The following is a 16099-nucleotide window of genomic DNA, read 5'->3' as shown; positions in this document are numbered from 1 at the left end:
CTATATTTAAAACTCGATATTATGTCCAGTCGATATTTTGGAGTCGATATTTTGTCTGTTCACCCTTTTAAAGCATTCATTTAAAGGTTATTATAAAAGAAAAATAAACTGCATTTAAGCCATTTTCATTATTGAAATCGGATGGGATGATACCACATAGGGCAAATGAGTGAATGTGATTTCACTCAGTAATATGTACTGAAAAACCGGCAGTTGACAAAGACTGGAATATCCTGCAGGCAAACTAAAACGCTGTCATTAAGTCAATAGAGAGTCACAGGTTGTATTACACAAAGTTGCCTAGGGGCGTGAGGAGTGTGTACACCCAATTTGTGCACCCCAGGGCACTTTGGTATTACAGAAGGGGCTACAGATGCTTGTGCAGTACATTCTGTATTACTCATAGCACTGGCACCCATGTAGCACTAGCACTGCAATGGGTGTGCCCACATGCAATAATGAAATCTCTTTTCTTTGCACTTGCATCAGGAGGTGAGGTGAGGTGCACTGCCAGTGTGCCAGAATATGGCGGTGCAGTGCCAGTACACCTCCTGAGGACAGCTCTCTGCAGGGGGGCAAAAGGGTTCCCATAGACCCCGAAACATCCCCATACAGGTTGATGCAATCACTAATTGTATCCCCTCTTGAAAGTGTAGTGGATTGTAGCCTGCACATAGAAACATGGAGCAGCTTGTAAACAGCCGCTTAGTATTTCGCTTGAATGCACTACCCGCTGGGCAGGCATGTGTTCACTGCAGCACATTCAGCATCATTGGGTGCGCTTTTTCTATTTTACCTGGCATACCCTTTAAAAAGCACAAACAGAAAAAGTGCACGCTGTGATTTACATGGCCCCATGTGTCTCATCTCCTTCCTGACTAATGAGGAATGCCTGACACATCTTAAACTTCACCACACCTGTTGTCAGGCTGCTGTCTTCAGAGTAGGTATATATAGGGGCCAGTAGGCTGTCTTAAAGAGAGAAGGGTGAAGGCCCCTGGCAATAGGGCACTTAACTCTGCAACAAAAAAATGATGTTATGGACTCTATGAGAAATATGTAGGTTGCGGCTGCACACCCTGTTTTTGTATTCAGGGTTATTCCCTTTAATCCTCTTGGGTGCTGATGAGTATCATCTCCTGATCCGTGAGGTGTAGAGTACAATTGGAAAAAGGCGCCCTCCAACAGGTTAAGATCGAACTCAATTAGCACTCCTGGCGGCGTGGTATCGCTTCACGAAATTTCAACCACTTAAATAAATGACCAATCTGATTGATATCTTCTTGAATATTTTTATTATTTCATCTTTTTTCTTCATGTACATAATCCATATGATTCCTCTCATATGCATGTGTTCAAACACTGTTGGAAGCACATGCTACGAAGTTACAGCATCATACCAGGATTTATCCCCCTGATGAAGGGCAATGCCCGAAATTCATTGTGAAAACCAACTTTACAGATTCATGCATATGAGAGGAATCAATAGAATATTCACGAAGAAATCAATCAGATTGAACATTTATTTAAGTGGTTGAAAATTCATGAAGCAATACCACGCCCCCAGGAGTGCTAATTGAGTTCGCTCTTTCCCTGATGGACTGTATGAGTAAATATGGGTGAGAGTATAGTGAAACGCACTGCACAGTCTGATGAGGAGAAATCCTTTCTAATATTGAATGCCCCAAGAGAAATGACAACAATGCCAGAAAATCAAGAATTCTCTCTCTGTACTTCCAAACTGTGGATTTCTCTTGAAGTCTTATGCCCATTCCCTATACTTTTTAAATTCTTGTAGGCCCTGAACAAGCTCATAATTTTGGCTAACGCATAACAAGTTAATCTGTCACTAATCCTATTTGACTTTGCTCCTGATTTTCCCGTTTTACTATGATATATGTTTGCAATTAGATGTAGAATGTTCTATTAATGTACTGTAAAATGCCGTTTTACCTATACTTTAATCAAAAACCATATAAATAAATAAACAAATAAGCAATTAAATACATTTTAAATCATTTTGTTTTAGTACAGTAATAGAAAATCACAAATGTTTAACTGAAAGTTTTGTAGTGTAATTTGTGTTCGATAATCTTTCAAATAATAAACCCACTGGTGAGACAAGCACAGGTATATGTATTTTAATCATTTGAGGAACACAATATCATTGATTTTGAAATACATCAAACTTACATTGGAAGGCACTCTGTACGGAGGAGAACATTGATAGATCTGGTTTGACTTTTCTATCTTGTTCGGACATTGATCAATTATATATCTTTTCCCATACTGATTGTAAGCACTTCGCAAATGGCAGCTGTAAGGTTTTTCATCATTGTGGGCATCAAATGGATAACAAGCATGCGAAACCAACCTAAGAAAAATAATAAACATTTAGGCTAAAATAAATAAACATTTTGAATCTTTATGCACTACTTTGCTTCAGGTCCTTAAAAGCACAGTACACATTCAAATTATATTACATCAGTGTATGCCATTCAGAAGCTCTTGTGGGTCTCAGGGCTAAACAAATTAGCACACTTCCTGCACATGTTTTGGAGCTGCCCAACTTTACAGTCGTGGTCCACCATACTCGCCTCTATCCGCACACTCACGGAACTCACAGACTTACACTCCTGAGAAGCGGTTGCCCTGGGAATATTTTTTAGACCAAAAACACACAAAGTACAGGTCCGCTTTGCGGCATTGTCCCTGCTCCTAGCTAAAAGAAACATCGCCACGCAATGGCGGACTACATCGGGACCCCCTTTGGAGGCATGGGTGGGGGCAGTACAGAAATGGGCGCATGCGGAGGAGGAACTCCTACGGGAGGAGGAAGCCAAAGGCCAACGCAAGCACCCCATATCCCTGGAGTGGGCCATAATATCTCACCAGTTTAAACAAGTGCATGTGCGCCCAACCCCCAATACCTCCCAACCCGCCCCTGCGATCCCGACAACTCCTACACTGCAATAGGGTTCATAAGCAGTGATTCCCGTTTGTCCCCTTCCCCGCCTAACAGCGATAACCTGAACACTCTAACTTACGCCGCTCGCTCCACCTCACCTGGAGGCACAATCCTACAGATGACTTCTGTGCGCTCTATGCACCCCCCCTACCGGCATGTAGCGGCTGATATCCAGACATCATCCATGATCCTGCGTCCCAGGCCCTGTCTCTGTCCCTCTACCCCCCCCTCTGTTTTCCATTACAAAGACCTCAGTTCATCTCCCCCAGTTTTTCCTTGGACTCACATCTAGACAATGTCAGTTGGATTAACATCCCCATCGTTCCAGACATATAGAAGCAGCTTGCTTTGTATTTCTTTTTTCATAGCATATTTGTCCCACTGTGAAACTAGCAAGTGTATCATGATATACTGTGAGTGCATTTAAAAATGTTAATACAAATATTTAAAAAAAAAATCAGTAAGAAAAGCTAACTTTAACTGCGGCTGGATAGAATAGAGCAGGAGATTCTGCACAGATACCACAAGACAAAGTTAAAAAAGATTGAAACCTATGGGTGAAGAGGATCAAATATTTATCATTGTAACAACAAGTGCTACAGGTTGTATACAATAGAAAAAGGTCTGGAAAAAATAAAGCAAAAAAAAGCAGAAACCAGTGAATAATAAGAATCTGAGAAAGCAATAGCGACCAAACCCAATTCCCATCCACTTAGAAGATCGATGGCTACCCCTCGTTCACCTCAAAGAACTGATCAGAACGCAGAGAATCTTCACTGTGTTATCTGTGGCTTAGCCAGAACTTGGGGCCAGAGGGACTGATGAAAGAACAAAGTAAAGAGCATGTGAGTCTCAAAGGGCAAAAATGTTTTTATCTGCAGCTAGTTTCTTCAAGATGAAGTTTTCAGCCACGTAGCTGATCAAACAGCAAGGTTAATGTATTTGCAGTGGATTTGTCTGCTCACCCAAACTGCATGTGTGCATACATTCATAAATATGAATGTACAATGAGCTCTCAGTAGCAATGTAACTGCCAGCCATCAGTTAAGGTCGTACTCTTTGATAAAGCAAATACATTTTAAAGTCACTCTTAATTTCTGACTACTGGCTCATACTCAGTGAGATCACAGAAATGTGAGGAAAGTGTGTTTTTTGAAAAAGTTTGAAATTTGCAAGGGGTTCTGGGTAACAGAATCTGATGAAAGCCGCACAAGTCATCCCATCCTGGATTCCCCTGGGTGTTTAGTTCTCAAAATTGTACAGGTTTGTTGGGTTTCCCTATGTGCCGGCTGACCTGGGTCCCAGATCCACAGCTAGACACATTTAAAAAAAAGGTGCAGTTTTCACTGGAAAAATGTGATGTTTCCAAATTGCATTTTGGGCCATTTCTTGTTGCAGGCACTAGGCCTACCTACACAAGTGCGGTACCATTGTTATGGGAAGACTTGGGGAATGGTGGGTGGGTGGAGGTTTTTGGCTCCCCACAGATTCCAGAACTTACAATTGCAGAAATGGGAGGAATTTTTTTTTTTGTGCGGAAAGTTTGACTTTTACAAGGGAATCTGGGTAACAGAACCTGATGACAGACACACAAGTATCCCATCCTGGGTTTCACTGGATGTCTAGTTTTCCATATTGTACAGTTATGCTAGTTTTCCCTAGGTACCGGCTGAGCTAGGGTCCAAAATCAACAGCTAGGCACATTGCGAAAAAAGGGTCTGCTTTAACTGGAAAAATGTGATGTGTCTATGTTGTGTTTTGGGTAATTTCCTGTTGCAGTCAGCAGGCCTACCCACACAAGTGAGGTAACATTTTTATCAGGATATTTGGTGAAAAACTGGGGGGTGCGTTGTGGCTCCCCACAGATTCCAGAACTTTCCGTCACAGAACTGTGAGGAAAGTTTTTTTTTTTATAAAGTTTGAGGTTTGCAAGGTCATCTGGGTTACAGAACCTTGAGAAAGCCACACAAGCCACCCCATCCTGGATTGCTCTGGGGGTTCGGGTTTAAAAAAATGTACAGGTTTTCTAGGTTTCCCTAGGTGCCGGATGAGCATGGGGCCAAAATCCACAGCTAGGCATATTGCAAAAACAGTGTCAGTGATAAATCTTTCATCTCAGTTTACCTTTGTGAATCGGGCTCATTGTTTGGTGTATACATAAAAGGATTAAAAACATTACTTGTTTCATATCTATATATATATATATATATATATATATATATATATATATATATATATATATATATATATATATATATATATATATATATCTTCTTCTTGTACTATAGCTGCAATTTTGGAAAATGGCAGAAGGGTTGCTCTGAGAAGTTATTTTATGTATCTATAAGACTACTTGACACCAAAATGAAGTATATATAATCCTTATGGTTCCTGAAGAAATTACATCATTACTTTAACACATCCTCCATTTTTTTTAAATATCATCCAGAAAAATTAGACTTGGATCAACAATGTCTACCCAAGTTAAATTACTTATCTAAAGATCCAAAAACATAAATAAAAAATTGTTTTACAGAGGTATAGCGGGACCGGGATTATTTGTTTCTGACTCAACATGTGGTCAGGCTGTTTAGGATGTCCATGTTTTGATTCAAAACCTATGAATGTATGAATAGATGTTTGCATAGATGATCCCCCATTGAAGTCTAATTAATGCAACAGGGCATAAAGTTTATGGAGCACTATCAAAAGTTTACCTTTACAGAGCAAACTCCTCCTCCTTTGCAGTAGCTTTCATCACAGCTACCTAGTCTTAGTAAATATATGCCTCAGTGCATGTTTTACTAGTGTTTATTCAACAAATGTCATAACTAAAGTCCTCATTAGCATAGTAAAAAAATTTAAGGTTTTCTAGGTTTCCCTAGGTGCCGGATGAGCATGGGGCCAAACTCCACAGCTAGGCATATTGCAAAAACAGTGTCAGTGATAAGTGAGCAGAACTGGGCCAATATCCCAATAGGCCCCAAGATGGGGCAGAAAGACTGTGCCTATTTTTTAGGGGTCTGGGGTCACTGGAAGGTCCATTCTGGGGAGCCACCACCTCTACACTAAGAAAAAAATAGTCTGTGTTTCCTAGTAGGCTTTCTGCCCCCCTTGAGGGATGTATTAGGGGCTTTTTCTCCCATATGCCCAAAGGGGGCAGAAAGACAGTGCCCATTTTTATGGGGGCATTGGCATGCCCATTCTGGGAAGCCCCCTCCCCTTCATTTTCACAAAAAAAATCTCTGGTGCTTAGTGGGATTTCTGCCCCTCATATGGGCCTACTGGGGGCTAATGCCCTCATCTACCACCAGGCAGACAGAAGGACTGTTTGTAATGTAATTTAGGTGGAGGAATGATCTTGCCCATTGTGGCCAACCCTGGCCCTCTTATAAAAATAAATCCCTGCTGTCTAGTGGGCTTTCTGCCCCCCTGGGTGGCTGATCGGGGATAAAAACCCCTGATCTGTCTCCCTGGGGGCAGAAAGACTGTCCAGTTTGTTTGGGGAGTGGGGGCTTTTGCATGCCCATTTTGGGCAGCCCCAACGCTAAATGTACACAAAAGAAATCCTTGGTGTCTAGTGTGCTTTCGGCCCCCCGATGGGCAGATCGTGGGCTATTGCCTCCATCTGCCCCACAGGGGGGTAGAAAGACTATTTCCATATGCATTTTGTGGGGCATGGTCTTGATCATTGTGGGAAGCCCCCACCAGGCCCCCGGGGGTAGAAAGACTGTGGTAGATGTTTGGGGGATGGGGGAATTGGTATGCTCATTTTAGGCAGCCCCCACCCCCTAAATTTGCATTTAAAAAAATCCCTGGTGCCTAATGTGCTTTCTGTGGCTTGGGAGGGGAGATGGGCTATTCCCTCCATCTGCTGCCCAGGAGAGCAGAAATACTGAAAATGCCCAGAAACTTTGGTGGGAGCAAATGTCCTTGCCAAGAGGCCGCTTTCCCTTCCCTGGTGACTACTGGGTGGATTTCTGCATGGGGATCGCCCTCCTACGGTGATCCCCAAGCAGAGATCAACTAGGGACAGGTATCATTGGAAAGGCAAAATTCTCCCTTTTCTAATTATACCTCTCCCATCTACCTCTTTGCTCAGGGGGCTGAGATAGCTCCTTGAGCACCAAAGCAGTGAAAGTGAAATGAGTTGATCAGCTCATTTTACCAAAGTTTTCAATGAAATTATTCACTGCATTGTGAGCGCTAATTGGCATTTTACTGAAAACCCAGAACAGCCTCGGGAGCTGGGGAAGCTATTCCCCAGCACCAGCGACTGTTTTAGACTAAAGGAAATCCCTCTGGTGCTCACACCTGAAGGATTTCCAGTGCCATGTGCACGGACAGCCAAGAGATGTCTTACGCATATGAGCACCGCAGCGTTGGGTGGCTTGCGCCCGCCCGATGTCTGGAAACCGTTACGTTTTGTCTCAGTTAGACTTAAGATCAAACCTTAAGCTAAATTGAGACAAAAGTCTACTTTAGCTACTTGTAAATGCCCTTGGTGAATACCGAAAGTCCAAAAGTTAGTCTTTTGTCTCAGTTTACCTTTGTGAATCGGGCTAATTGTTTGGTTATACATAAAAGGATTAAAACACATTATTCGTTTCATTTCTATATATATATATATATCTTCTTCTTGTACTATAGCTTCAATTTTGGAAAATGGCAGAAGGGTTGCTCTGAGAAGTTATTTTCTGTCTTGACACCAAAGTGAAGTATATATAATCCTTATGGTTCCTGAACATATTACATCATTACTTCAACACATCCTCCATTTTTTAAAATATCATCCAGAAAAATTAGACTTGGATCAACAATGTCTACACAAGTTAAATTACTTATCTAATGATCCAAAAACATAAATCAAAAATTGTTTTACAGAGGTATAGCGGGACCGGGATTATTTGTTTCTGACTCAACATGTGGTCAGGCTGTTTAGGTTGTCCATGTTTTGATTCAAAACCTATGAATGTTTGCATAGATGTTTGCATAGATGATCCCCCATGGATGTCTAATTAATGCAACAGGTCATAACGTTTATTTAGCACTGTCAAAAGTTTACCTTTACAGAGCAAACTCCTCCTCCTTTGCAGTAGCTTTCATCACAGCTACCTAGTCTTAGTAAATATATGCCTCAGTGCATGTTTTACTAGTGTTTATTCAACAAATGTCATAACTAAAGTCCTCATTAGCATAGTAAAATAATTCTGTACACTTGCATACCTCTTCAGAAATAGGAATTTGACCAAAAAATCCCCATATCCTACAGTACAAAACTGGCTGCTATAGGGACCAACACAAATAGACACCGTTCTCACAATGTGTTGTTGTGTAACAGTCATATCACCTTCTCTGCATATATTTCTCATCTGCTCCCCATTTTCAGGCATCTAATCATACAAGTACAGCAGTTATGTTAAGGGATTTAAGGAATTTAGATTTGGCAGTGAACTATTAAAAAAAATACAATATTCGTATTTGTAAGCCAAAAATGTTTTGGGAATGTGAGAATAATATGACATGATAATTCTGTATTTCTCTCACAGGGCAGTACATGTTTTATTCCATGCTATGTCTATTCTTCTATTTGTCCTAAATTACTTAGAACTAAAAAATATGACATGAAGCTTAAATATGATGACCCACATGAATTGACTTTTACATACCGGTTAATAACCAAGACCTGTGAGAAGGGTATACACCTGTTACAACGCAACTTTTACAACTACCTACTATTACAACGCAACTTTTACAACGCATACCATTACAATGCATTGCGCTGGGGGGCGCTCTAGGATAGGGAATAAGTATAATTTACTATCCAACACCTTCCCTAGTGTTCACGGGGACTGGAGTTAGAATAGTAAATTATACTTACCACTATCCAGCACCTCAAAGCGCTATGCGTTGTAATGGTATGCGTTGTAATGGTCGCGTTGTAATAGTAGGTAGTTGTAATGGTATGCGTTGTAACATGGTACATCCGTGAGAAGTGGTTAAAGATTTTGATTTTGTTTCTACATACAGTTTGACTATATTTACACTTAGGAACTAATACAGCAAGGCAGCCATTGGGAAAGTAATTATGGAACCTCTGTCCAGTCGGAATGCAGAGACACTCAATAGAATGTTACAAGGCAGAAACATGTTCACAATGATAACATGAAGGGCACCACAGATTCTATGATTGCCCTTACCAGAGCCTTCCTTACCTCAGAATGTTTACGAGTCAGCATTTACACTGATAACCAGTATGGATTTGGAGTTCTTCATAACCGTGGGCAGTTATGGCCACACAGAGGATTTTTAACTTCTGCTGACAGTCCTATTAAAAATGGACTGCTTTTTTAAAATTCACTGAATGCTTTACAATTGCCAAATGAGATCGCTGTTGTGAAATGTGCTGCACACAGGATCCTCAATTATTTATCCACAATTGATAATCCAGTACCTTTCACTTAGATGAACCATGTAATGTAGAACAAGAAACAGTGAAAAATATGTTAATACAAATGTACATACTTTCAATGAATTAGGAGACCTTCAACAGGCTGCCCCAGAAACAGAAACGGTTAAATGGTAAAGAATGGGATGTAAAACAGATGCTACTGACATTCAGGTATTTAGTCAGGGCAAGCGTGTATTACCAGATATTCCTTTGCTATCTATGGCATGATACATGCATGGTCTTACTCATTTGCAAAGTGATGGAATGGTGTTTGTGTTTTATTCCTATTGGCATAGTCCTAGTTTTAAAGTCATGGCATAAGATTATTGTATGAGGTGTAAGATCTGTCAAAAGCAAAGCATGGGCAAGAGGGTAGCAGTAACAGTAGGTCTCATTGAAAAATCTGATGGGCCATTTAGTCGCCTACAAATTCCTGGAGCTGCCTTCTTGATATCTGCTGAGGTATATATTCTTGAAATTGTCTGTTTATTTTCTTGTTGGGTTAAGGCTTATCCCAGTTGAACATGCAACAGTCTAACAGTTGCCAAACTGCTGTTGCAGGAGTTAATTCTAGAAGTCATCATGCCCGCTCATCTTGACTCTGATCAAGGAACACACTTTAAAAGTGAGATTATGCAAATGATATGTACACCTTTAGGGATTGACCAAAGATTTCACTGTAGCTATGGACCGGAAGCATTTGGAGTAGTAGAAAGACTAAATGTAACTATCAAAGCTAAGTTAGCAAAAGCTTGTGCTGCTACATCACTTAAGTAGCTTCATGTTCTTACTCTAGTGTCCATGAGTATCCGTAGTACCCAATGCAAATGAACTGGATTATCTCCATATTAAATATTGATGAGGAGAGCAATGCATATACCCTTTGTATCAGCAGAGGTCCTATTGAATATCACAGATGACATGGTTCTCGTGTACTGCAAAGGATAGTCTGATGTGGTGCATTCTATCTCTCATCAGTTTGACCTTGCTACTTCTGCAGTACGAGACTCACAAGGGCAGGATTTGAACCCTCAAGAAACACATCCATAGGTCTTGCCTGGAAGAGAGGGCAAGGTACAAAGGGGAAGAAGTAGAGGCAACATCTGCCAATTCTTCTAGACACCCAAGGTTTTAGATATCTGACGCTTCAGAAGAGGCTGACGAAGACCAGTCCAGAAACCCACCATCTCCTTTCACGAAACAACCTGCTGGATCAGAGGAATCAGAAGGTGGTGTGAAGGTTGCACAGCCAGTTATTTCTATGATACCAACAGCTAGTCTGAGAATATGCATACGTAGAGGCAGTGACATCTCATGGAAAGCTGAAACTAATCTACCACAACAACCTGCCAGAGAGACAGAGTCTGAAATTTAGAAAAAGACTCTACTGTGGAAATTCAACAATATATATCTGAATCAAGAATATCGAGCAGAAAAGTGGCCAAAGAAAACGAATCTTAGAAAAAGGCTGTTGAAACATAAGACCATACCAGAGATGATTAGGGAAGATGGTGAAACAGAAAACCAAGATCATTTATAAATCAAAGATGAAACAGACAGAAAAAGGTGAATAAAAGGTATGCTGGTCCAGATGGGACATACTATGTAAAAATCAAATTTGATTCAGATGATTGTTTGACAGACACTGATGAACTTCCCTGAAATACAGCAAAAGAAAAGCTGCAAAGAGTATGAAAACTGACACATGTTAAAAGAACAATTTGAGAGTCAGGGTAACGGTTAAAGGATGATAGCCCCCTTGGGGGAGTGGCCAGCCAGCCATCACGGCGGACGTGAGCTTCTAGCGCTCCGTCTGTTTACCCCTGTATTATCCTGACAACTACTTACTGAGGTGTGCTTTGGGTCCGTAATGAGCGGGACCGGCTGGGGGCAGCAGCAGGGAGCTGATACAGCCTTGTAACTCTTCACACCGACAGCGTGGAGGAAAGATCTGCATTCCAGTGGAGCAGAGCGGCGCTGAGGACAAAATCGTGCTCACTGCAGAGCGAGGTAACGGCGGCCGCTGAGGCCTCCGATGGAGTGGTAGTAACATCAGAGACGAATTGCCGACCTGTCCCTGTGAGGCCGTGAGTGGTGCGGCACCCTGCTGGGTTCGCACCGGAGCTGTAAAGCCGCGATCTGCTGTGTGGCGGAGAACCCCGCTGTCTGCCACTGCAAGCGGGCCCTGTGAGGTGGAGAGAAGGCAGGCCTGCGGAGGAGACGAGACCCCGCTGCAGCGGCCTGCTCTGCGCCCTGGAACACATACGGTAGGCGTTCCCACGAGCAGCGGGCGTCTACAACCGAAGTCGCTGCTGCTGAACTAACACCAGGAGGCTGCTGTGGGCAAGATGTGCGGAAGGGAAGGAGCGCCTCGGGCCCAGGACAGCGCTTCTTGCTCGGGCAGCCTGGCACTACTGAAGGCGGGATAGGCCCAGGCCTTGAGTCGGCCCAGATTGTGCCCAAAGAACTGCGGACCTCGGAGCACCATAGGCGGGAGGTGGATGTGTGGTGCCTGCCCTGCAACATGGCGATTGCTGTCGGGGGCGGTGAGCGCCTACCGGAGGCCCTGTGAAGAGTGGTCTGGTGTGCAGGGGCAGCAGGAGATCAAAGGCTAAGCACCTCCATAAGCCTGTAAGTGGGGATCCCCCTTTGGCACTGGGCAGGGTATCATGGGGGCAACATCAGCGCCATTGGGAGAGGCTGCGCCTGGGGTGCTGTGCGGAAGGAGGAACTGAGAGGACTGTGGCTGGGGGTGCCTGCTACCTGAGCCTGGGAGGCTGCGAGTTGGGGGCCCAGGGTACGAGCGCCATTTTGAGCAGCACCCACGCACCTGAGGAAAGGCCTCAGTCACCAAGTGGTACCGCAGGGAGGCTATTCCCAAAGCTTCTGCGTACTAAGAGTGGTGCCTGCCCTGAAACACGGCGATTCCTGTCGGGGTTGGTGAGCACCTGACGTCGGCCTTGTGGAGAGCAGCCCGGCGCACATAGGAAGCGGAAAACCAGCGGCGAAGCATCTTAATCAACCAGTAAGTGGGGAACCCTCCTTTGGCACTGGGCAGGACATCACAGGAGCGGCATCAAAGTCACTGGGAGTGGCTGTGTCTGGGGTGCTGAGTGGAACGAGGAATTGAGATGAATGCGGCCGGGAATGTCTGTTGACCGAGCCTGAGGGGCTGAGAACTGGAGGCCCGGGGTATGACGGCCATTTTGTGAGCAGCGCCTGCACACAAAAGGGAAGGCCTCAGTCATTACAAGGTACCGTGGGGAGGCTGATTCTAAGGCCCCTGCGCCCTAAGAGTGGATGCCAGTTGGGAGTGCTTGGATGAGCAGTTTGGAGCCTACTGGAGCGGTGCGGGCAGCGGTGCAGCGCCCGGGGTGAGAGAAGAGGTGCCCAGACATCCCTGTGCGGCAAAGGGAAACAGGACTGCACGGCTGTGCTGTGTTTGACGGGGAGACGGGAACAAGAGTGCGACGCCTGGCGCAGAGAGTTGAGGTATACCCTGGTGTTGCGCAGGGACGGTGCGCTGCAAACTAAACAACCCCCAGAGCCAGTGGACGCTACGGAGCGGTTAAAATCCTGACAGTGAAGGCGATAATTCAGGAGGGGATTTCCCCCCACCTTTCTTTGGCTGACAGCGTTGCCGCGGGAGCGTCAGGGCAGATTTTCTCTTCGACATACACCGGGGGCACCTGAACCCTGGTGGCTAGTAGCCGATCAGACCGGTACGAACCAGCGACCGCCTGCGGATGCCAACGGCGCAACAGCTTCTCATGGGCCAGCTGCGGGACAAAGCGCAAAATGAGCAGCCGAGGGCCGACAGTTTGGGTCCTTTGTTGGGGCGACAGAGTGGAGGCATGGAGCCCCAGGCAGTTGCTTTTGCGGCCAAAATGGACACAGTGCTAGCAGCGGTGGAACGGATTAGCACAATCTGGAGCAAACAAAGGAGTCCTTCGAATTGAGGATCGACAAAGTCACATCGGATTTTACCCTTCTCCATGCTGATCATCGTAAGCTAGCGGAGTCGGTTGCTTCGCAAAGCCAGCCAATGCAGGAGATCCAGCCTGTGGTGCAAAATCACACGATAGCGCTCCAAGATATGATTGACCGAGTCCACGCACTGGAAGAATGTATAGAGGATGCCGAAGGCCGCTCTAGGTGCAACAATGTTCGCGTGATGGGCCTCCCGGAGGGTGAGGAGGGCAGAAATCCAGAGCAGTATTTCGAGAATTGGTTGCGCGACCTCCTGCCTCCGGGGGTACTATCACCGCAATTTGTGGTTTAGAGGGCGCACCGAGTGCCGGCACAGAAGCCCAGGCCGGGAGCTAGACCCCGCCCTTTCCTTTTCAGACTCCTCAACTATCGAGACAGAGATGTGGTGCTCCGCAAAACCAGGAAGCTTGGCGACCTCACTGTGGGAAATGGTCAGGTGATGTTCTTCCCAGACTACATAGCAGCAGTTCAGAGACGGAGGAACACCTACATTCCGGTGAGGCGTCAATTGCAAGATCTGGAATTGCCCTATTCTTGCTGTTCCCGTCCTGCCTTAGGGTGGTCTCGAAGGAGGGGACAGGTTTCTTTGATGCCCCATAAACGTTTGGGACTGGCTTGAGGAGACGGGGCAGTGGAAAGGACCAAGACCCTCAGGCACAGAAGATGGTGGCTGGCAGGAGAGGAGGACGAGAAGGCGGAGGGAGGGAGGTCCGGAGAATATACAACTGGAGCGGCAGGAAGCTCTGGAGGAGGTGGCGACTCTTGGGACAGTGAGCAGTCATAGCCGCATGGAGACCCACGGACACAGCGACCCTGGCACCAGTGGGTCATCATCCCCCTCCACTGTGTTCTCTGAAGACCTGAACATGCCTGTGGTGATGCCTCAGACGGCTGACCAGATCATGTGGCCGAGGGGTGCTGAAATGTGACTTCCTGTGACGTATGTGCATGTGTACATTGCACAATGTTTCTTCCCCCCCCTTTTTATATGTTCCCACAGATGCTGTTGAAATGTGCTATGTGCTAGCAGCGCTTTAATTGTCTAGTGTAACTCATGTGCGCGACTGGGAGATGCCTTGCTAGATATGGGACGAGATGCGCCAAGCAAAGGTCGAGGTCGCCGGATCATGTAGCTATGGCCCGAGCCGCTCATGCGTGATCGACCAGCCTATGACTCATTGCAAACCTCTAGAGAACACAGAAGGCTTGAGACAGGGGCACAGACCAGTCTAGTTGGTGACATAACACACACCCACTAGCCACTTCACTGGACTAGCTCTTTACCATAAGTGTTTCACTCGAAGTTTGGACGTATGCCCTTTCGTAGATTCGCCCCATTAGTTGCATTGTTTGCAGTTGTTACCATGTTTAAGTTGCAGCACACTGATACACTCCCCTCGGACCATGACTCCGGCCCCCGACGCAATGCCTTTCCCTTGCGCTGCGATGACTTTCCCGGACACATGACGCACACTAATGTTGTGACTTGGAACATGCGTGGCATGCACACACCATCGAAACCCTATTCAGCCTTTTCCTACTTACAACGGCATGCCGTGGGCATTGCTCTCCTGCAGGAGACCCACATGACCCAGACAGAGCTTGACAAGCTACACAGACGCTGGAGGGGGCAACTTTATGGTACGGTCTTCTCGGCGCATGCGCGCAGATCCCTGATCTGGGTAAGAGCGGGCATTCCTTTTACATGTGAGGAAGTGAAAGTGGACCGGAAGGGAAAGTATTCCCTAGTAAAAGGGAAACTGAATGGACAGGAGGTATTACTAGGATCACTGTATGCCCTGAACGTAGATCAGCAAGCCTTTCTAGCGCAGAGAGACCCAGGTCCTCCACCCTTATGTTGGGCTCCCTTGGTAACATGGTACTAGATGTGCAACTGGACAGGTCATTCCCCCCCCCTCCAAGCAGCAGTGGTTGCATCCAATGCGCAGGCGTTCAGGGACTGGCTCACACACTGGGTGCTGCAGGACCTATGGTGCACACTACACCCAGGAGACAGACTCTACTCTTACTATTCCGCAGTCAACGATCTGTATGTCCAGGGTGGTGGGTTCCCATCTCTGCTCCCACTCATTACACAAGCAGAATACCTGGGGAGAACGTACTCCGATCATAATCCCCTGTCGCTCCAGATCACCTGGGAGGCTCACAGCCCACTGATCCCCACGTGGAGGTTGCAACCTACTGCACTAGAGGATTCTGAATTTCGCTCATCTCTGGGCACAGCCATCCTCGCGTATTTTGAGGTTAATGAGGGGACAGCGAGTAACACCATGGTAGAATGGGATGCACAAAAGGTGGCAGTCCTGGGGCACTGCATGGGAGCCACATGGAACATACGCAGGACACTTTCCGCCTCCCTGACACATCTGGAGGATGAGCTCCTGCGCTATGAGCGGGAAGGGGAGGGGGGTAGGTAAGCACATAAACTGGTGGATCTCCTCACTCGACACGCTGAGCTTCTGGTGAAGCTGCGGTGCCACAACTATGATGCACACACGGCCAGAACACATGCCATGGCAGACAGAGCAGGCCAACTGCTGGCCTGGTTGATTAAACAGGAGGGACGCGGTGCCCCAATAGGAGCTCTCCGCACAGCAGGGGGAGAGATGGTGTATACACAGCGCAAAATCCACTGTGCCCTCACAGAGCATTATGCGCAGCTGTACAGA

The 16099-nt window shown here is 45.8% G+C and overlaps 1 protein-coding gene across 1 annotated transcript in view; it reads right to left on the bottom strand.

Moving 5' to 3' along the window:
• Positions 1 to 16099, bottom strand: part of TINAG (tubulointerstitial nephritis antigen) — a 975673-nt gene that overhangs the window by 320667 nt on the left and 638907 nt on the right. The window contains exon 7 of the mRNA XM_086926440.1: positions 2194 to 2374. Within this exon, the coding sequence (XP_086782566.1) occupies positions 2194 to 2374 (181 nt within the window). The remainder of the gene's footprint in view (positions 1 to 2193; positions 2375 to 16099) is intronic.

Source organism: Lissotriton vulgaris, chromosome 6 (assembly GCF_964263255.1).
Source record: "Lissotriton vulgaris chromosome 6, aLisVul1.2, whole genome shotgun sequence".
Classification (NCBI taxonomy): domain Eukaryota; kingdom Metazoa; phylum Chordata; class Amphibia; order Caudata; family Salamandridae; genus Lissotriton; species Lissotriton vulgaris.
Note: the sequence above shows the minus strand (reverse complement) of the source record. Positions and strands in the feature narration are given on the sequence as shown.